Here is a 23,921-nt window from a genome sequence, read left to right on the forward strand (position 1 = left end):
GCACTTCTTACATTGTGTCACCAAACTCACTCTCTTCGTTTTTCCTGTCAACATCCCCCAGTCTCTCTTGCTTGGGTTAATTTTCTTCATCTCGTTGAAGACAGGATGCTGGGTACGCAGCAGAAATATCTTGAATCTGAACTTTCTTTACCCCTTTGACAGAGCACGACCAGTTTACGTATATAAAATTTCAGTCTTTAGTGCACACCATCACATGTAACTCTGAGCCGTAGGATATATCGACCTCTCAAGAGCAAATCAGCGTCAGAGATACTAGCTAACTGTATCGCTGCTAGGATGATTCAAATAACACTGAGTGAAAATAGTGTACACTTCTATCTGTGGTAGCAGTTACTTACAATATGACGTTATGAACATATAGCTAAACGACATCGTGATGTAATAAACGTTGATGATTCAGACAGGTGTCCTGAACCTGATTTGCGGTTGAATGGTTGGCCACGACTAATATACGATGCTGTGCAACCTGCAGTGTCTGTTGTAACCGCCACGAATGGAGGAAGAAGCTGAGAGACCTACATGAAGTTCTCTGTAAAATTCAACTAACTCGAAGATACCCCCTCCCCCTTCCCCTTTTTTTATCTGCATTGAAGCAAAAAATACATGGAATGTAAGCTTATAAATCACTTGTTATTATATACGATGTCAGTTCATAGATTGAACACGCCATATAGACCAACAGTAACCTATTTTCGAGTCTAATTTCCTTGAATCACTCTACGTTACGGCTGTAATAATTGGTGGGAATTCCACGCAATCATACTCCAGCAACAAGGAATTTGTAACTGTTGATCAGGTAGTAGGTTTTCTCATCTGATACAAATATTCACGGGGTGGACGGTCGATTCAATAATGAAAAATTTCCTTTGTATTAAATATCGCAGCTTCCTCGATGTTTTCATTTATATTGTTATCCTATTAAAGGTCTGCCATCCACTAATTAGGGAAACAAATTTTACAAATATTTCGCTCCTAATCTGCACAACAACCATCATTCTTATGTAGATATAGAGCAATAACTACTCAAATATCTATATTTGTACTGCTTGTACCCACTTCACATTGTTTAGTTTTATCAACTATCAGTATACTGAAAAATCAGAGGTGGGAGCGGGAGGATGTGCAACTGATTATATGAACGTCCAGCGTAAAACAAAAACGCCTAAGTCAGAAGACCGTTACTGAAATGAACACACGTAACATTTCAGGATAAAATCAATACCTGCAAGTCTACATGACATACAGTTCCATGAAGACATTAATCAACTTGCACGGTCGTCTGCAGTTTGGTGTAGAGCCATCTACGTAAACTTGGCTTTAGAGAAATATTGGTGCTAGTTAATTCCGCGGCGCAAAGCGTTTCACAGCATTATCGTACGTATTATAAATGTGAAAGTGGCAAATGCAGTCTGGAAAAGAACCGTTTGTGTTTTTCAGTAACAATACACTTCGTGTTTTCCTTCTCGAATACTACTACTACTACTACTACTACAATGAGTGCCACTACCAACTCGAATAAAATTGCATTGTCTTACAAACCACATCCTTGTATCCAGAATTGGCAATTTATGAAATTTAACTCTTGAACATTGGACTACAGTTATGTTGAGTGCACAGCAGAACTGTGAAACCAGACTGCCTTAGCTGAAATTTGAAGCCAGTTACTGTTTTGCATTTCCTTACCACTGTGTCGGCTGTGATGTCGTACCTGTGGTGAGATATCCATGACGTGGATCGCTTCTCCCGGTGTCACGTCGAAGACGTCGACGAGACTTGACGAGGATTCCCCGGTAGCTGGATCGAACCACTGGGCGACCTTGTACACGGACCCAGTGCCTGCAAACGCAAGGATCGGCATTGACACAACAAGAATTAAAAAAAAAAAATGTTACATGATAACCATCTAGGTCAACTTGGAAAATGTACAGACTCTAATGTACTGAACAGCATAATTATTACGTAAGTGCACTAATACAAAACTGATTAAACCAGTGTACTGTTATAAAAAAAACAAGTAGAGCTGTAGATGTGAACTAAGCTGCGGTATCGTATCTTACACCAAAAATTAAGGAAATGTAAGCGTCTGTTCTAAATACATGCAAGAAGCGTTTTTAATGTCAGTATATGATTCCCGCCCGGCTAGCCGTGCGGTCTGCGGCACTGCATCCCGAGCGGGAAGGCGTGCCGGTCCCCGGCACGAATCCGCCCGACTGATTAGTGTCGAGGTCCGGTGTGCCGGCCACCTCGTGGATGGTTTTTAAAGCGGTTTTCCATCTGCCTCGGCGAATGCGGACTGGTTCCCCTTATTCCGCCTGAGTTACAATCTGTCGGCGATTGTTGAGCAAATACTGTATCCACGTACGCGAACACCATAATTACTATACCACGCAAACATTGGTGTTACGCTCGTCTGGAATGAGACGTTCCCGGGGGGGTCCATTGGGGGCCGAACCGCACAATAACCCTGGGTTCGGTGTGGGGCGGTGGTGGGGTGAGTGAACTGCTGTAGCCTGTTGTGGAGTTGTGTACCACTCAGGGCAATGGCGGGGACGGAGCCTCTCCGTCATTTCCAGGTCCCCACTTCAATAAATACATACATGCATACATACAGTATGTAATTCAACTTTAGTATTCCGCGCTAATCTCTTGATGCGTACGTTAGCGCTACGTCCAGCATATTACGTATCTCCTACGTCGACCTTCCCAACAATTACAGTGGCTGAAAAAAAATGAATAAATAAAGCAGCCAGGAAGGGATGAGGAAATGAAACGAAACTTCGCAGGTAGGGAGAATACGAAATGTTATTTCAGTGATTACGAAATCGAATCAAACATTATAAACCTCATTATGTGTCTGATACTGTACACTCTCTGAACTCAATGTATGTACTGATCCTGTACTAAGGCGAGTTCGTCCACAACTGTTACACTTGGTCCTTGATATCCTGGATACTAGCACTTGGACGGAGCTGCCGTCTAATCTGGACCCACACATGTTCCCGCGATATTGCTGGTCACAGGAGTATTTCAACATCACACAGAGAAATGTGCCATGTGTGAAAGAGAATTATCCTGTCGAAAAATGGTACCACTATACTGTCGCATGAGAGATAAGGCATGAGTACGCAGTGTGTCCGTGACGTATCATCAGAGTTCCCTCAATCACAACCAGCTGTGACTTCAAGTCATACCCGATGGCTTTCAACACCATGTTCCAGGAGTAACTCCGCTGTACTTCTGCAAAATACTTTAAGAAGGGGACCGCTCCCCACGTCGACGGCATACTCGCCGCCGATGGTCATCCAGGATAGCGCACAACACGATACATGGTAGAACACAAAGCGAGGGCATTCATCTGCAGTCTCTGCTTCCCAGTAACGACACCTCCTCAAATGCAAACGCATATGCTGTGGTACTAACGATAGCCATCGGTTGGATCGGCAGTTCCCTAGCTCGCCTGCTGTCAGTCTCCGATCAATGGTTGCTTCCAGCTGGCAGTTGCAGATGTTTAACAACACGATGGACAATACGGCACTCATCCCTTGTGGTAGTCGGACGTGCTTGACTGGAGCCTTGACCACAAATATGCCTGCCCTTATGTTCCCACGTAGTCTAACATAGGGCCCCTATTATGTAGGGCCAGCCGCGGTGGCCTTGCGGTTCTAGGCGCTGCAGTCCAGAACCGCGGGACTACTACGGTCGCAGGTTCGAATCCTGCCTCGGGCATGGATGTGTGTGCTATCCTTAGGTTAGTTATGTTTAAGTAGTTCTAAGTTCTAGGGGACTGATGACCTAAGATGTTAAGTCCCATAGTGCTCAGAGCCATTTGAACCATTTTTTATTACGTAGGAATGCCCCACGATTGTGGATTTTACACGATTCTTCCAGACGAATTAATGGGGACCAACAAGGAGGACCTTTTCGAGCCGGCCGGGTTGCCGAGCGGTTCTAGGCGCTTCAGTGTGGAACAGCGCGACCGCTACGACCGCAGGTTCGAATCCTGCCTCGGGCATGGATGTGTGTGATGTCCTTAGGTTAGTTAGGTTTAAGTAGTTCTAAGTTCTAGGGGACTGATGACCTCAGCCATTAAGTCCCATAGTGCTCAGAGCCATTTTGACCTTTTCCAACTCTGCCAGGTGCTAATAATGCTGTTTCATATGTTCTTCTCAGTAATCATTCAAGGTCTGATACCGAGCGAGGTGGCATGGTGGTTAGCACAATGGACTCGTAATCGGGTTTTCCGTGATTTCCCTAAATCGCATAAGGCAAATTCCCGAATAGTTCCTTTGGAAGGACAAGGTCGATTTCGTTCCCAACCCTCAACCAATCCGAGTGTCTGCTCTGTTCCGAATGACCTCGTTGCCGTCGGGATGTTAAACCCCAACTTTCCTTCCTCTCTTCAGTATCTGACGTATTAGACTTGGTAACAACACTGAAAACGAACAACGATGACCAACTCCGGTGGTCCTTTTACTTACCACAGCACCCATTTGTGTAAGTGTACGAAGCTATACTGACTTTCAATCATATCTTTTGCTTGTTTAAATTTTAACTCTTTTCTCCCCTATACATTTCATTTCACCCTACATCTCCTGGCCTGTAACACATCCCATCCCGGCTACGTGTGTGTGCTCTTCCTGTGGCTATTTTCGAAATGAGGGTCGAAGGAAATTTCTCGAGGCTGTAAGTGACGGACCAGTGTTTCTCTGATGCCACTAAGTCGGTTAAGGAGAAGACCTGAAGGGTTGGCTAAAGAGCGAGTGGTTTTCCCATTACGACTAAGACATTTTGAGGAGTAAACGTTTGAAAAGCCGTGGCTGTATGCAGTATTTTACGGTAGAGGGATCAGGCGAATGGGAAACGACCAATAAAACTTCCTGCATGCCACTCAGTCCTAAGGGCTCCCACATTAAATAATTTCGTGGCGCGGTCTAGAGGTCATGGCCGGCAGCATTCGTGGAGTTACGGGGCGCCTGGGGCGAAAGCCGTGTTGCGAAATGTTTTTCTGAAGTCTGTAGCTGGTGATCCTGATTGATGAACTAAGTTATTTTTCTAGTCTAAAAGAAGTGAAAGTGCATTCTGCATGCCCGTGAGACAGCGTGGAATTATACGGTTTGCTGGTTTTCTAGGCGTGTGTTACAGTTTAGAGAGTCTGAAGACCTTCAGTAGGCAGAGGCTTTAAATTAAGTTGCGGAGCCAAGTAGATAGCCGGACGGTGGTTTTAGTGGACGAGACGGCTTGAAAAGGTTTGCACTGAAGTCAAGACATTACATTGCGTCCGCAGAGACTTCTATTTTTAGGCTTCCGTTCTTCGGTTGGTAATAATGGAGCCCTTATGATGTTAATCTGTCTGTCTGTCCGAGTGTTAAGATCCAATTTTCTCAGGAACTGGTAGAGCTATCAAGTCGAAGTCTGTGTCAAAATCTGAAGTCTACGGTTCCTCGATGGTGTAAAAACGTATAGCTTCTATGTGGATGCAGTCAAACGATACGGCCATTTATGTCACATATTTTGATACCCGTAAAACAATAGACTAACTGCCTACATACATAATTAATTTAGAACAGAAGCCTCATAGCAAAAGTCCTAGCAGTGCTTGTTAGTTTTCTTTTATTTATTTATTTTAATTTCGAATCATATTACAGTTTGTTACGGAGATTCTCGGCGAAAAATTGTTAATGGTCAGTTGCATCGAACGTACTGAACTGTTTGCAGTAAACATATTCTAATCCAGCGGTCGTACACTATGTGATCAAAAGTATCCGGACATCTGGCTGAAAACGACTTACAAGATCGTGGCGCCCTCCATCGGTCATGCTGGAGTTCAATATGGTGTTGGCCCACCCTTAGCCTTGATTACAGCTTCCACTCTCGCAGATATACGCTCAGTCAGCTGTTGGAAAGTTTCTTCGAGAATGGCAGCCAATTCTTCAAGGAGTGCTGCACTGACGAGAGGTATCGATGTGGGTCGGTGAGGAATGGCTTGAAGTCGGCGGTCCAAAACATCCCAAAGGTGTTCTATGGGATTCAAGTCAGGACTCTGTGCAGGCCAGTCCATTACAGGGATGTTATTGTCGTGTAACCATTCCGCCACAGGCCGTGCATTATGAACAGGTGCTCGATCGTGTTGAAAGATGCAGTCACCATCCAAGAAAAGTTCTTCAACAGTGGGAAGCAAGAAGGTGATTAAAACATGAATGTAAGCCTGTGCTGTGATAGAGCGACGCAAAACAGCAAGGAGTGCAAGCTCCCTCCATGAAAAACACGACCACACCATAACACCACCGTCTCCGAGTTTTACTGTTGGCACTACACACGCTGGCAGATGACGGTCACCGGACATTCCCCATACCCACACCCTGCCATCGGACCGCCACATTGTGTACCGTGATTCGTCACTCCATAAAACGTTTTTCCACTGTTCAGTCGTCCAATGTTTACGCTCCTTACACCAAGCGAGGCGTCGTTTGGCATTTACCAGGGTGATGTGTGGCTAATGAGCAGCCGCTCGACCATGAAATCCAAATCTCCCGCCTAATTTTCATAGTACTTGCACTGGATCCTGATGCAGTTTGGAATTTCTGTGTGATGGTCTGGATAGATGTCCGCCTATTACACATTACGACCCTCTTCAATAGTCGGCGGTCTCTGTTAGTCAACAGACGAGATCGGCATGTACGCTTTTGTGCCGTACGTGTCCCTTCACATCGGAAACAGTGGACCTAGGGATGGACCCGTGAGTTCAGCGGAGCACCCAATTCTGTTCCCTCACGATGTCTAACGGCTACTGAGGTCGCTGATACGAAGATCTGGCGGTTGGTGGCAGCACAATGCACCTAACATGAAAAAGTATGTTTTTGGGGGTGTCCGGATATTTCTGATCACATAGCATGCATTGGAATTTCTCTAAAAGTGGTTGGAGTCAATGGCGGTCAGTGATCTTGTGCTAATGCGCTACAGCACGCTGTAAATACTGCACTAAAATTATGTCACTACTCTTTGAATGCGAGCCAAAAATTGTACAAAAATTACGGCATTTATCTTCGAATGCATGCTATCATGCAAATAAAATGAACGAAAACACGTTTTGTAACGCTCTCTCCGTAGTGACTAGAAACTAGTGTCGAGTGCTGAAATGATGGTCAGCCATACTACGACCAAACAAGAGAAGGAACACAGCTGTCTGTTTTCGACTGTGCATGCTCTGACGTGGTGTCATCTCTGCCGGCACAGAGGGTGCTATTTTGCTCGTAGCAGCAGGTCAGAATTTTTCTTTGAAAATGTATGTAAAACGTTGTGCAAGCAACATAGCGAGTTCTGTAGATGATCTTGTAAGAGGTCCATGATTAAGGAATTTGTTACTTGCGCACTCGAGCACATGTAATTTCGATGGATTGCTCACGCGCTGCCTGCGATATGTAAGCTGTAAGAGAATCTCTGACCAGAGAGCAGTGTTGTATGCAGTTGGAACTGTGTAGTAGTAGCGAGCAGTCGTGTGTGTGCAGTTGGCTGGGCCGGTCGTGGGGAGCGATGGCGGAGCCTGAGCGATATAATATAAGCTAAAAGCAGCCTCGCGCATATGTACTATTGTTATGTCAAGCCCCATGTAAATGTTTTTAAAAAATCTCTTAATAATAATCTTTCTTATAAAAAATTAACTTTTGATAATCATTCATCTCAATTTAAAGAACTTACTGATTTCTCCAATCCATGGTCATCCCGATTATTGTAAAGAAAAATCAGTTGTTTCTTTTTATACATGACAAATCTATCGGCCAGCATTGCACAGGGCTGTGCCAGAAAAATTTCTTATAGGAGCAGATATATACGCGTTATCCGGCGACCTTATTGAGGTAAGAATTTTCAATTTATTCAGAATGATCTTTCAGGGCCATGACGCAGCGCTGCTGACGTCCAAAATTCACCAGTTTAAATTCAAAGTCAATTATTGAACGGTTATAAGTGAGCCACAACTTTTTTTATTGACAGATTAGTCACATTATATTATTGATAGGTTACGCAATTTATTTATTGGGAGGTTACGATAAATGTCAATGTTATAGTTATATTTTTTACTGTTGGGAGGTTCCGGAACTTTTCTGTTGGGAGGTGACACTAAATGTGAATACTATTCATATTATTTTTTCTGGGGAGGTTACACTTGTTGACAGCCGGCCAAGATCGTATTTTCTTTGTGAATTTCTGAGAAGTAGTCAGTTATAAATCCGCTCTTATTTACACTATTCTTAAAGGTAGTTTGCATCTGGCGCGACGCATTTACTAATTTGTCACTCTTTCTTTCACAGATCATCGGCAATTTATTGCTCTTGGTTGCCACTGTAATTGTTCCATTTTTGCTTTGTCTTTGTTTGATTTTGTGCTTATCGTTGACATGTGAAAATGCCGCGAAAAACTGCTAACAGTACATCGCGATCCGTAATGAGTGAAAAAGCGGACTTGAAAAATTTGACTGATAATACTAGCGACACTCAGTGTCTTAATGATAATCCTCCAGTTACAGACAATCAGTGCGTACCGACCACCAGTAAATATTCTAATCTTAAAGATCAGCGAACAAATTCAATTGTGTCCACTGTAAATTTAACGACAATCGATGACGCGACACTTTCCGTTACAATGAACGCTGCCCAGTTTGACACACCTGATTTGCAAAAGTTATACAATGAACAGATAAATGTTTCTAACGAAGGTGAACAATATACACAAAACACGACAAATTTATTTGATTCCGATGTAGTGACCAACAGTGCACATCCGATTGGCAAACCTTTTTGTGAATCAGACAATGACCAAATGGTTATACAAAACGTGACACATGCAGATACACCATCACACAGCACAGAGAATACAGCAGCTAATTTTGGCATGGATCGAGTTATGGCATTATTGCTACAATTTAATGAAAATCTCAAACAACAAATTAATGAAAATAATGAAAATCTCAAACAACAACTTAATGAAAATTTCAAACAACAACTTAATGAAAGTCTCAAACAACAACTCAATGAATCTAACAAACAACTTAATGAAAATCTCAAACAGTCGAATGAAAAACAAGACAACAATTTCAAACAACTTAATGAAAGTTTCAAACAGTCGAATGAAAACCATGACAGGTCGTTCAAACAAATTAATGAAAAACTTGACACCTCTATTGAACAGCTTACTGAACAGACTACAGCCGTTGCGGAGCAATGTAATGAAACTAAAAAACAATTACGTGAGGAATTTAATGCATGCGCCAGGAATAATAGTGAAGAGATACGCAATACACATGCTGCCACAACTAAATTACTTAGAGATGAAATTAGTGCAGTCGCTAAACAATGTTCTGAAAACGCAAGACTGTTACGCGACGAGTTTAAATTAATGTCATCAGAACTTTCACGCACACTGGATGCGAAATTAGACACGAAATTTGACCAACAGAACAGCCAAATTGACGAACGTTTTAATCACCACCCACAGAACAGTGAAACGCGTTACCGTAAATTTATACAGAAACAGAATAAAGTAAAGAAACAAGTCATGGAAACAATTACTGTACAGAGACAGGAAGATAAGCGTAAGTTATTTACGAAAGCAAAAACATACGCAGACAACAACATTGCTCCAGCATCAGACGAAATCAATACTATCAGACAGTTGAACACTGAAATGCATGGTGAAATATCCGATCTAAAAACAAAAACAGATACTAATATTCAGACTTTGTAAATTATATATACAGTAGACTTTCAGAAATGAGCAACAGACTTGAACAGTTAGAATTAATACAGGATCCCGATGACATTAAAGCAGACGTTAAGAAATTAAACAAAACCACACGTAAAATGCAGAAACAAATTAATGCTTATGACACTAAAAACGGCGATCTGGTAAAAGCACTGACTGAAAAATTTGATGAATTGGCCAGTCGTATTGACGTTATCGAAAATAACAATAACTCCAAATCAGACGATACGTCACCAGTTTCGTTTAATCAGACACCTGAATTCCAAAACATACAGCAAACAATCAGTGAGATAAGTTCGTCCAATAATATATTACGTAGAAAATTGTCATCTTTACAGCAAGAAGTGACAGAGATGAAAAATGTCTCAACCTCTAACACGATACAGCATACGCCACTTTCCGAACATTTCTCACACTCACACAGCCAGTATAATTTAGGTAATTTACAGAGAGTACGTGACTTAGAATCTGAACAGACACAGACAAATAGATTCTCATACAATCCTGAACCTGTTGAGACATTCAGAGATGATAATTTTGATTACAAGCACTTTCTATCCGTGAGAAAATTTAAGGTATTTAAGAATGACAGAACACAGATTCACCCCTTGGATTGGATACAACCATTTAGTTTTGCAACTTGGCCCGTAACACACAAACTTGAATTTATTTGCAGTTTTTTGGAAGGCGAACCGGCAACTCGTATGAGACCGATCGCGAGACAATGCTACTCGGTAGAAGAATTTCAGAATGCTTTTCTGTTAGCGTATTGGTCGAAGACGACACAGCGCGGAATCAAGGATCAAGTAATTAGTTTACCGAATTATGAGAACTCAAATTTTCCCACTGTCACGCAATTTTTTGAACACATGGTCCAACAAAACCAGTACTTAAGTGAACCATACAGTGAATCTGCACTTATCCAATTGTGTATTTCTAAATTACCACGATCGTTAAGAGTATCACTTTTAACAGGACAGCAGAAAGAAAATATTTCGGCATTCAGAGATCTGTTACAGCTTTTGCAAGTTCAGCAATCAGACTATTCTTTCATAAACAAAAATTTTTCACATCATAACCAAGGCCAACAAACATATAGTCATTACGATCAACCACGCTATTTCAATAGCAAAGGTGATAGACGCTCCAGGACTGACAACCACCAGAATTTTAATAACAGACAACATTTTAATTATCAGTATCATCAAAATTATCAGCAAAAGCAAATACATTTGGGCAACAATAGAGGCTTTTCCCCACAACAGCATCAAAACCAGCCGGTTAACATACCTAACCAACAATGTAGTCTGCAAGGTCAACCAAGCTTTAATGTTTCGCCGCCTACACGTATAGCGTCGGCTCCACCAAACAGTAATCCACAGCAACAAGGAAATCACTACGTGCAGAAGACACATCATTTCAATTCCTATTGCAACGCGCCGTATAGTAATGATTATCATGACAGACGTAAAAGTAATGAGCATAGTTTTCAGCTTAACAGTCGGCCTTACCAACAGCAGAATCATCCGCAACAACAGATTATCATGAATGAACCAGACACTCGGTATCATCCCGAACCTAATACGTCAGGAAGGAATAACAGAACAGTACAAATAGTCGCAATGCCACAGCATCCTCCCGCAAATAACAGCACGGCAGAGTTTGACTAGATACAGTACAGACTGAATCTTCCAGCAAAGTAAGCAAAACTTTTGACAGACAGACTCTTGTTCACGAAAATGTTATTACTTTTGACGACATCCGAGGCACTCTTTTGGATGAAAAACAAGTTACTCAAAAAACCATTTCCCGCCCTGTCACTGAAGTAAAGATTGGATTATCCACATTTTCAGCAGTAATCGATTCTGGATCACCCATGTCAGATATAAATGAAGAAACCTTCACCGAATGTAACAAAGAGAATATTTCTCCTACGTTACCATTAGGCAAAACTAAAGTAAAAGGAACAATATCTAGTAAAGGAGTAGATGTAAAATTACAGACACTCTTATCATTTTGTACTGCAGGTCATACGTTCCACTCAAATTTTTCGATTGTTCCCTTATTGACAACAGACGTTATTTTAGGTACGAATTTTCTGGTACAACATGACGCAATTATTGACTTTCAAAATTCCTATTTAATGTTAAAGGATGAGAATGTACAACTGGCATTAGAATTTCAGCACGCTTTATCTGCAGATGAACAGGCAATAAATCGAACAGAGGTCATTTCTACATCGCGTAACATAGACTGTCATTTGACATTGTTCACCGATACGTACGTACACAATTATAATACACCAGACGAAGCTGACTATGACGTTATGCAGATAATTTGTGATAAAGTAAAACAAAGCAGTGCAAATACAGACGTCGAACGTGCTCAACTATCTCCAGTTTTTGACAACATCCCTGGTACTATGTCCGGTTTCATGTATGAATATCAAGTTAAACAGCATGATACGTTTAATGCCAAACATTATCCCATTCCGTAAATTCACAGAGAACAAGTTAAGAAAGAATTGCAAGCTATGCTTGACCAAGGTACTATTGAACCGGCAGTTAGTCCGTACATAAACTCGCTCCACATTGTTAAGAAAAAGGATGGATCACTTCGCCTCGTACTTGATTCGCGTCACATCAATGACATTATTATTAATGAAACAGATCGCCCACAGACACTAGAAGAACCTCTACAGAAATTTCAGGGTACTGGTATTTATTCCACATTAGATTTGAAGTCGGGATTTTGGCAAATTCAGCTCCATCCGAACTGCAGGAAGTACACAGCATTTCTCTGTTTTGGTGACTGTGACTAGTTTTGCAAATTCCCTTTCGGTTTAACAGTTTCTTCAGCAGCATTTATTCGCGGTTTAAATACTATACTTCCGACAGAACTTAAAGACAGAATCACAACATATGCAGACGACATCCTTATTGCAGAAGCTAACTGGTCTGAACACAATTTGATTCTGGAACAACTGTTGCAAACTTTTCGTGCACAAGGATTGACGGTTAATCTTAGCAAATCGCACTTCGGCAAAACTCCCATAAAATTTCTTGGACATGTAATTTCAGCAGAAGGTATTGTGCCTGACCCGGAAAAACTTCAAGCTTTACGTGACATTACTGTTCCAACGACGAAGAAACAACTACGCAGCTTTTTGGGATTAATCAACTTTTTCCGTAAATTTATTCATTACTCTGCTTTAGACACCCCTAGATTATGCCAGTTGACGGGTAAAAACGCTATTTGGTCCTGGGATAGCCAAGCACAGTCTGAATTTGTCAATCTTAAACAAGCTTTGTTGAACGCACCACTTTTATCACACCTAGATCCTACCAGAAATTTTTCCATTGCCACTGACAGTTCTAACACCGCTTTAGGCGTACACATTTTTCAGGAAATTGAAGAAGACGGACCACAGTAATTAAAAACATCGCTTTTGCAAGTCGCATTCTGTCACCAGCTGAACGCAATTATTCTGTTACAGAGCTTGAAACATTATGTGTTGTATGGGCATTTACCAGAGTTAGGCATTTTCTTTATGGAAGACATACTACCGTTTACACAGATCATAGAGCTATACAGTTTTTACTCTCCGTTAAATTTACACATGACAGATTAAGCAGGTGGAAACTTTATTTACAGGAATTTAATTTTACAATTGTTCACATTCCCGGTACACAAAATATTGTAGCAGACGCACTATCCCGCTCTCTTAACAACAATCAGCAAGACATCGCAACCAACTTCTGCCAAGCAAATTCTAGTGTCATGTATATTCAGCAAGTTGCGTTTGAAAATTTCATTTCGTCGTCATTACGAGACATAGCACAAGAACAGAACAAAGACAACGTGTGGAATGAAATTAAACACCTTTGGCAAGATAGAAATAACGTTACCATTAGAAACCATTACACTGAACGGAATAACATTCTGTTTCGCCGCTCTCACCCTGACAGCAACAACTGGTTATTATGTATTCCTGACGAGCTTGTTAACAAATTAATTTGGTATACTCATTTAAGTTACGCACATTATGGAGCAAGGAAATGTTTTCTTATACTGAGACAGAACTGTTATTTTGCCAACATGGAGAAACGTATTCGACGAGTTTTAGCGTCATGTAAAATCTGCCGGAAAGCTAAATCAGACACTACTTCACATATTCCTCCGTTACATCCAACTGTACCGATTAAATTGAGACACGGGCCGCTGTAGACATTTTTGGTCCGATTACCAGATCTAATAGAGGTTTTTGCTACATCTTTGTCGCTGTTGAACTCACTTCGAAACTTGTTACCTTCTGTCCGTTACGCAAAGCTACTGCTAAATCTATTCGAATGCATTTGTAAAACATTTTTTATTCCGTGTAGGACATGTATTAAAAGTAATTTCTGACAATGGACCACAGTTTCGATCTGCAATATGGACACGTATGTTACGAGTTAGAAACATTTCTCCGATCTATATATCCAAGTATCACGCTTCTTCGAACCCTTGTGAACGACTAATGAAAGAAATTGGTAAACTATGTAGAATATACTGCCATAAAAAACATATTGATTGGGATACACACAGACTCTCATTCCAGGATGTAATTAACTCCATACCAAATGAATCTACTATGCTATCTCCGACTGTTATATTGAAAAATGTTGAACCACCTAACAAAATTGAAGAATTAGTATCTTTTCCTAAATCTCGTCGACTACGCCACCATGAAATAATCGACATTTCACTCAACAACATCAAACGAACCGCAGAGCGCCGGAGAAGACAACAAAAACAGGTTTGAACACGCCGTGACTTTCACATAGGACTGAAGATATTAGTACGCACACATTATTTATCCAACAGAGGAAAAAGTAGATGCAGTAAATTTGAGCTTCCATACGCAGGTCCATATAGAATTCGCAGCATTCCTCACCCCAATGTAGTACACGTCGAAACTTTCAGAACCAGAAAAAGCAAGGGCAATCACTATATTTCCAATATTAAACCATTTATTGCATGAACATACTTTACGATCTATCACACTGTAATGCCATTTCCAGATATTTATATAATCACTTACTGATGATGATTATATTTTTTTTGTTGGCAAGTGCCCGGCAAGGTAAGGTTAGCAGGTCGCTTTTCTTGTCATTAGGCATCAGACCGTGCACATTCTCCATTTTTTGTGTATGTATGATTGTTTTCCTATCGTAAGTAGAATTTTTCTCTGTATGCACTTTGAAATCTTTAAGATGTAAGAAACACCAGTTGATTTTGACATTTTTGCCTTATGATATCTCAATATCTTGCTACTACATTATGATACTGCGTGTACTTTTTTTGTACTTGAAAATTGTCTATGGTTTTGACCTATTACGTATTCTGTCATGCTATGCTGTATGCTTAGTTTATCACTAGAAACAAGTTTTTATTTAATGAGTATATGATTTAAATGCAAGATATTAATCCATATTCATCATTTTCAGAAAACAACACCGTGTAAAGGAAATAAATTATACAACCACAGTGGTTTACTATGAAATGGAAATTTCACCTTCAGAATGAACGAAAGAAATTGCAATAATTTGTCATGAAGAGTAAATGGATCAGAATTAACAATCGTTAACAAGAATATACTATACACATCGTATGATAGCAGTTTTGACTAATTACTTTTCTTTCAGAATACGAGGTGATTAATGCAGGCTGTCAGATAGAACTACACATGTTAATTTTTAGTGATGAAATATGCTAGAAGTAAGAAACTCTATACTATAGGAAGTAATGAATGATAATGAATAGTTGTAAGAAGTAAATGGTAATATGAATATGAATAATGAAGTGTCTGTTTTTTGCAGATGATAATAAATGATGATGAATGGTTACATGAAGAATATGATAATATGAATAATGAAGTTTTTCTTTGCAGATGATGATAATGATGAAGTTATGGTAATATGAATAATAAAGTTTTTCTTTGCAGACGATGATAATGATGAAGTTTATATATTTTCTGTTAGTTAAGAAATGCTATGTAGTTATTTAAGTATTTGTTGCAGTTCCTTTTGACAGTATGTCTTATGTCGCATAGTATAATCACTAAAAGTTTTGGGAAAGACAGCTGGAGTACATACATATTCAGTACACGTTTCATTACCTATTAATTCAAAGTTTACTACTTTTCAGCATAATATACATTTTTCCTTTCAGGTCAATAATCCATTTTGTATTTTTCCAGGAGAAGCTTTTCATGATATTAATATGCTATAAACACATAGTTGTGAAACCTGTTCTAATACTTGCATTTTTTACCCATTTGTGTGTATCATTCATGAATGCGTTCACATATACTCTACTTGTTTCATAATCTTGCTGCAGCTGACTCATGACGAATGACGTTATTAATCCTTATTTCCAGCAATAAGTCAAAAGCAAATATTTTCATGCCCCAGCAATTGACTATCGATCCCAATGCAATGCATTGCTAGCACAAAAAATTTATTATTACCAGTCCCAACTATTACCAGTATACAAATAAATAATGCTACCAGTTGAAGATATATTTTTAATCCTAAATATAATGCAAATTTTTCCGATGTATTGATTCCATTATGTCTATGTATTAGTGGACTACAGACCTTGAGTAATAGTTACAATGTCTTACATTTTAAATATGCCTTATGTCACTTACATGATATCTTATGTAAGCACTAGCAGCTTGATGCTACATGAAATAACTCTTGTTTTGAATGATGACTTCTGAATAATGTATAAAAAAAGCTTTGTAACTGGCCAATGAGTGGCAATAATTACTGTAATGAGATATGATGCTAATGATTACTGTAATGAGATGACACGATGCCAATAATTACTGTAATGAGATGAGTTATGAATGATGTTTTGTTACACTCTATAAATGCTGTGCCAATGATTACTGTGATGAGATGACTTATGCATAAATGAATGCCAATGATTACTGTTATAAGATGACTAATGCACAAATGCAATGTCAATGATTACTATAATGACTTATGCATAATTGCTATGCCAATAATTACTGTAATATGATGACTTATGCACAAATGCTATGCCAATAATTAACTCTTGTTTTGAATGATGACTTCTGAATAATGCATAAAAATTCTTTGTAACAGGTCAATGAGTGCCAATAATTACTGTAATGAGATGACTTATGATGCCAATCATTACTGTAATAAGATGACTTATGAATAATGTTCTGTAATACTCCATACATACATAGAAATATTTAGTAACTAGCCAATGAGTGCCAATAATTACTCAAATCGGTTGATACACTAGTGTAATTCAGAATTATGACTAGCATAAGACTTAATGTATCCTTCACCTTATGACCTAATTACCACCAGTTACTGCAATATCCATATGTCCTGTCCATCCTCACGGTCATGGAGCACAATATTTGGTTTTAGCACTAATTCTACGTTGATGTAAGAGAATGAATTCTACAAGAATGTGGTGTTGACATATCAAGCTGCCCACCACCTTGAACGATGGAGATGTTATTATGGTTGTACTGTTTGGTGTACCTAATGTACTACCAAAGTGACAACATACAATATTAATGTAATATTTCAGTGTCTTGGCTACACTTATAAATGCTTCAGGGAAGAGAATTTCAGATTGTCTCACGTGTTGTTGTGCTTCTGTAGAAAGATATGGACTTTCAGTGCAGCTACATGCAACCTACTGTGCTACAATCATGATGCTATCCATCCCATTCCTTTCCTAGTTCTCGTAAAAATGATATACTTTTACAGTTCGTGTGCACTTTTTTTCATTTGTTAATATGATCAGTTGCCCTAAATATGCTAAAGATTTTTATAGTGCGTGTGCACTTTATTTCTTTTCTTAATGTATTTGGTACTTGTACTATGCTAAAGATTTTTATAGTGCGTGTGCACTTTATTTCTTTTCTTAATGTATTCAGTACTTGTACAATGCTAAAGACTTTTACAGTGCGTGCGCACTTTATTTCATTTGTTAATGTATTCAGTTTTTTGTAAAAAATGCTAAAGACTTATACAGTGCATGTGCACTTCATTTCATTTGTTAATATCATCAGTTGTCCTAAATATGCTAAAGATTTTTACAGTGCATGTGCACTTTATTTCTATTTTTAATTTATCCAGTTCTTATAAAATGCTAAAGACTTTTACAGTGCGTGTGCACTTTATTTCATTTGTTAATGTATTCAGTTCTTGTAAAAAATGATGAAGACTTATACAGTGCGTGTGCACTTCATTTCATTTGTTAATGTGATCAGTTCATGTAAAAATGCTAAAGACTTATACAGTGCATGTGCACTTTATGTCATTTGTTAATATATTTTGTACTCATTGCGTAATCATTTTGTCATTTCTTAATATGTTCTGTACTCAGTGCATGTGCACTCTATTTCATTTCTTAATTTGTTCTGTACTCAATACGTGTGCACTCTATTTCATTTCTTAATATATTCTGTACTCAGTGTGTGTGCACTCTATTGCATTTCTTAATATGTTGTGCACTTATCAATAACGTATATACTCTGTGACTGTAGACTTAGTAACTAAACACATTATAGAAAAATTTGTTGCTCATGGCAATTCCAATTGACTCACCATCACTGCCAAATTCTTGCCACCCCAGTGGAGGGTTATGTAAGAGGTCCATGATTAAGGAATTTGTTGCTAGCGCACTCGAGCAGATGTACTTTCGATGGATTGCTCACGCGCTGCCTGCGATATGTAAGCTGTAAGAGAATCTCTGACCAGAGAGCAGTGTTGTATGCAGTTGGAACTGTGTAGTAGTAGCGAGCAGTCGTGTGTGTGCAGTTGGCTGGGCCGGTCGTGGGGAGCGATGGCGGAGCCTGAGCGATATAATATAAGCGAAAAGCAGCCTCGCGCATATGTACTATTGTTATGTCAAGCCCCATGTAAATGTTTTTAAAAAAATCTCTTAATAATAATCTTCCTTATAAAAAATTAACTTTTGATAATCATTCATCTCAATTTAAAGAACTTACTAATTTCTCCAATCCATGGTCATCCTGATTATTGTAAAGAAAAATCAGTTGTTTCTTTTTATACATGAGAAATCTATCGGCCAGCATTGCACAGGGCTGTGCCAGAAAAATTTCTTATAGGAGCAGATATATACGCGTTATCCGGCGACCTTATTGAGGTGAGAATTTTCAATTTATTCAGAATGATCTTTCAGGGCCATGACGCAGCGCTGCTGACGTCCAAAATTCACCAGTTTAAATTCACAGCCAATTATTGAACGGTTATAAGTGAGCCACAACTTTTTTATTGACAGATTAGTCACATTATATTATTGATAGGTTACGCAATTTATTTATTGGGAGGTTACGATAAATGTCAATGTTATAGTTATATTTTTTACTGTTGGGAGGTTCCGGAACTTTTCTGTTGGGAGGTTACACTAAACGTGAATACTATTCATATTATTTTTTTTGGGGAGGTTACAATCTGCAGAACATTTCTGAAGAGAAAATGAGAGTTAAGTAGACCTTCTCCAAATTTAAATCTATTAAGAGTGGGCATGGCATGGGGTTACCGATTTTGCTCAAACTATGTGAGGAGAGGCAGATAGTTGCCCCTTTAGGGCTCCTAGAATATTACGCCTGACTAGGCTGTAGTAGAAAGTAAAACAGTCTCTAAAGATTTACTAGAAGAGTATGAGGAATTTTTTAGCTTTACCTGAAGTATTGGTGCCGCGGTACCGTAGTTAAGTTCACCAATTGGTATTTCGTTTGTTCGGATTCGACTGTCACTGCTACCACCTTTTCTCGTTTTATTATATTCCTCGCAATGTTAAACTATTAAATATAAAATTCAAATACACTCCTGGAAATGGAAAAAAGAACACATTGACACCGGTGTGTCAGACCCACCATACTTGCTCCGGACACTGCGAGAGGGCTGTACAAGCAATGATCACACGCACGGCACAGCGGACACACCAGGAACCGCGGTGTTGGCCGTCGAATGGCGCTAGCTGCGCAGCATTTGTGCACCGCCGCCGTCAGTGTCAGCCAGTTTGCCGTGGCATACGGAGCTCCATCGCAGTCTTTAACACTGGTAGCATGCCGCGACAGCGTGGACGTGAACCGTATGTGCAGTTGACGGACTTTGAGCGAGGGCGTATAGTGGGCATGTGGGAGGCCGGGTGGACGTACCGCCGAATTGCTCAACACGTGGGGCGCGAGGTCTCCACAGTACATCGATGTTATCGCCAGTGGTCGGCGGAAGGTGCACGTGCCCGTCGACCTGGGACCGGACCGCAGCGACGCACGGATGCACGCCAAGACTTCCCAGCAAATTAGGGACACTGTTGCTCCTGGGGTATCGGCGAGGACCATTCGCAACCGTCTCCATGAAGCTGGGCTACGGTCCCGCACACCGTTAGGCCGTCTTCCGCTCACGCCCCAACATCGTGCAGCCCACCTCCAGTGGTGTCGCGACAGGCGTGAATGGAGGGACGAATGGAGACGTGTCGTCTTCAGCGATGAGAGTCGCTTCTGCCTTGATGCCAATGATGGTCGTATGCGTGTTTGGCGCCGTGCAGGTGAGCGCCACAATCAGGACTGCATACGACCGAGGCACACAGGGCCAACACCCGGCGTCATGGTGTGGGGAGTGATCTCCTGCACTGGCCGTACACCACTGGTGATCGTCGAGGGGACACTGAATAGTGCACGGTACATCCAAACCGTCATCGAACCCATCGTTCTACCATTCCTAGACCGGCAAGGGAACTTGCTGTTCCAACAGGACAATGCACGTCCGCATGTATCCCGTGCCACCCAACGTGCTCTAGAAGGTGTACGTCAACTACCCTGGCCAGCAAGATCTCCGGATCTGTCCCCCATTGAGCATGTTTGGGACTGGATGAAGCGTCGTCTCACGCGGTCTGCACGTCCAGCACGAACGCTGGTCCAACTGAGGCGCCAGTTGGAAATGGCATGGCAAGCCGTTCCACAGGACTACATCCAGCATCTCTATGATCGTCTCCATGGGAGAATAGCAGCCTGCATTGCTGCGAAAGGTGGATGTACACTGTACTAGTGCCGACATTGTGCATGCTCTGTTGCCTGTGTCTATGTGCCTGTGGTTCTGTCAGTGTGATCATGTGATGTATCTGACCCCAAGAATGTGTCAATAAAGTTTCCCCTTCCTGGGACAATGAATTCACGGTGTTCTTATTTCAATTTCCAGGAGTGTATATTTAAACAGTTCACTTTATATCTGTAAAATTAATAAATTCCGTTTAGTTATGATTAACACCCTTGTAACTCGAAAGGCTATAGGCGATTGTAAAAAAAGGAGTAACGTGGAAATTTAGTATGGAAGTGTATGAAAAGATTAATTTTAATTTTAATAATGAACAGCTTCAGTTGCATCGTTTACCTAGAATTTACCTAGGTTTCAGTCGGGATAACCCAACCTTCTTCAGAATAACAGTATCTATCGTTTGTCCATAGTGGACATCGTCAAGCTAAAACTACAAATCCATAAATTATCGTCAGACTGTAAAACTTATCTGAAACTGCCTCGGCCCCACTTCGCGACCGTGATGCGGCAGCCACGAGTGCTGTACGGGAACTGTCATCCGTGGCACCCATACGGCACAGTGGTACATCGACGATATTCTACGACCCTCTTTGCTGCCCTTCGTGGCAAGCCATCCTTGGCTTGCATTTCAGCAAGATAATCCCCCCCCCCTCCTTCCTCCTCCATCCCCATGCCCCCTCACATGGCGGGAATTTCTACTGCTTGTCTTCGAGCTTGCCAAACCCTACCTTCGCCAGTAAAATTGTCGGATCGCTCCCCAATTGAGAACGTTTGGAGAGCCAGGGCCCTTCAATCTACATCTACATCCATACTCCGCAAGCCACCTGACGGTGTGTGGCGCAGGGTACCTTGAGTACCTCTATCGGTTCTCCCTTCTACTCTTCTCTCGTATTGTTCGTGGAAAGAAGGATTATCGGTATGCCTCTGCGTGGGTTCTAATCTCTCTGATTTTATCCTCATGGTCTCTTCGCGAGATGTACGTAGGAGGGAGCAATATACTGTTTCACTCCTCGCTGAATCATCTGGGGATCTTCACATCTAACGTGGCAATTGGACAAAATTTGGAACAATATCTCTCACGAGGACATTCAATAACTCTGTGAATCAGTGCCAAGCCGAATAACTGCTTGCGTAAGGGCCACAGGTGGGCCAACGCTATATTGATTTTCTCAACTTGTAATCATCTGTTTGCGTCTTCATGTACATCACATCTACTGATTTCCGTCCTATTCGCATAATTCCTTCATGGTGTGTCCTTTTTTCTATCTTAGAGTTTACGTATTAAATAATCGGCGACATCAAACCAAAATATGTTGATAATTCTACTTTTATAAAGACACCATGCAATACAAATGAAATCATATTTACCTTTATTACAATTAGAAAGGCATTAACATTTACTAGTACCTACTATTATGACTTCTGTGTATGTAATAATTCTGTCACTGTACATTAACCTTTGGGGCACTCGAAGTGGATGTGTAAGTCACTTCCAACATATTGATAGGTCAAGTTTCTCGGTGAAACCAGAAATGTCTTAAGTAGTGGACTCAGGGTAAATACATCGAGCGGGTCCCAGATGACCTGTTCTTCGAACAGTGAGTCAGCCTCGTTCAGTTCGTTGATTACGACGTCTGTTACCGCGAATAATTTCCGTAAAATCTACTACTTCTTCACTTTCTTCGTATAAAAACTCAGGCAAGACTTCACAGTTCACTCCACTGCCGTTTTTGTGAATGGGAGAGCATTTCATACCTCTTTTTCTGGAGCAGTATGCTCCACCACAGCTCCTCTTGCATGAACAGGAAACAACAACATGAAGTCTCTGACTCAGGTGCTGGATCTGGGCTCATCAGAACAGGCTTGATGCTGTGGTTACTGTGAGTCCAGATCCATTTCTCAGGAGGATTCCAGTTTCCCATTCAACTTAGGACTTGACGGTAACTCCGCAAACCGCCTAGCGTCTGGGAATCGCTGACACCTCCACTATACAGTGCTATAATAAATTGTTCTCCGGCTGTTATTCTTTAGGCACAAGTGCCGTCTTGTTTCTTGAAAGTGCCCCTGAGTTTAGACGTTCGTGTTTCTTTATAATGCTGCAAAACATCATTTTTCCTTGGCCGAAAAAAGCGGTTGTTTTATCACATCCACTAAAGGCTTGGGTGGAAAGCATATGACAATTGTACAGTTGTAGTATGCAGTCTAAACCACTTATTGTCTTCTGCACTTTCTCTTCCTGGCTTTAGGAACTACACAGATCGCCAGAAAAATGCATGCATACTTTAAGGGACGAAAAGTATTACTCATGTGTTTATTTTACATCTAATAATTGATGACAAATGTTGTACAATCTTCAGTTTAGCACATGGATACTTGAAATGCTCAAAATGTTCACCGTTGGCGGCTCGACAAATAACAGAACGACGAGCGGTCGCCGTAACTACGTCAGTCAATGTTACAGTGGAGATCGCCGCACATGTCGCTGTAATCTCCTGGCGAAATTCCTCCAGCGTATGTGGCTTACGTCAATAGACGTTATATTTCACAGTTTCCCACAAGTTAAAGTCCATATGTGTTAGATCTGGCGACCGTGGGCCCTCTTCATCCAATTCAATGCCCTGCAAAATTGTCATCCGGGAAAGCTCGTAAGGTTAGGTGGTAGTGAGGTGGCGCCCCGTACTGTTGGTAGAAGGCCTATTCATCAGTTCCATAAAGAGCACGTATACCCACCAAAATTGATCTGCGTAACAATTCCAGGTACACTTCTCCAGTGACAATGGTTCCAATGGCCCTAAGCCCCATGGGACTTAACATCTGAGATCATCAGTCTCCTAGACTTAGAATTACTTAAACTTAACTAACCTAAGGACATCACACACATCCACGCCCGAGGCAGAATTCGAACCTGCGACCATAGCAGCAGCGCGGTTCCGGACTGAAGCGCCTAGAACCGCTCGGTCACAGCGGCCGGCTCTCCAGTGACAGTAGCATCAAAGACAAAGGGTCCTACTAAGCCCCTAGATG

General features: G+C 40.8%; 1 protein-coding gene across 2 annotated transcripts in view; it reads right to left on the reverse strand.

Moving 5' to 3' along the window:
• The window catches only part of LOC126412375 (semaphorin-2A-like), a 1,156,194-nt gene that overhangs the window by 80,162 nt on the left and 1,052,111 nt on the right, over positions 1 to 23,921 (reverse strand). For both annotated transcript variants that reach the window (XM_050081946.1, XM_050081945.1), the window contains one exon: positions 1,730 to 1,857. In XM_050081946.1, coding sequence (XP_049937903.1) covers positions 1,730 to 1,857 — 128 coding nt within the window. The remainder of the gene's footprint in view (positions 1 to 1,729; positions 1,858 to 23,921) is intronic.

This window comes from Schistocerca serialis, chromosome 7, assembly GCF_023864345.2.
Source record: "Schistocerca serialis cubense isolate TAMUIC-IGC-003099 chromosome 7, iqSchSeri2.2, whole genome shotgun sequence".
Lineage (NCBI taxonomy): Eukaryota > Metazoa > Arthropoda > Insecta > Orthoptera > Acrididae > Schistocerca > Schistocerca serialis.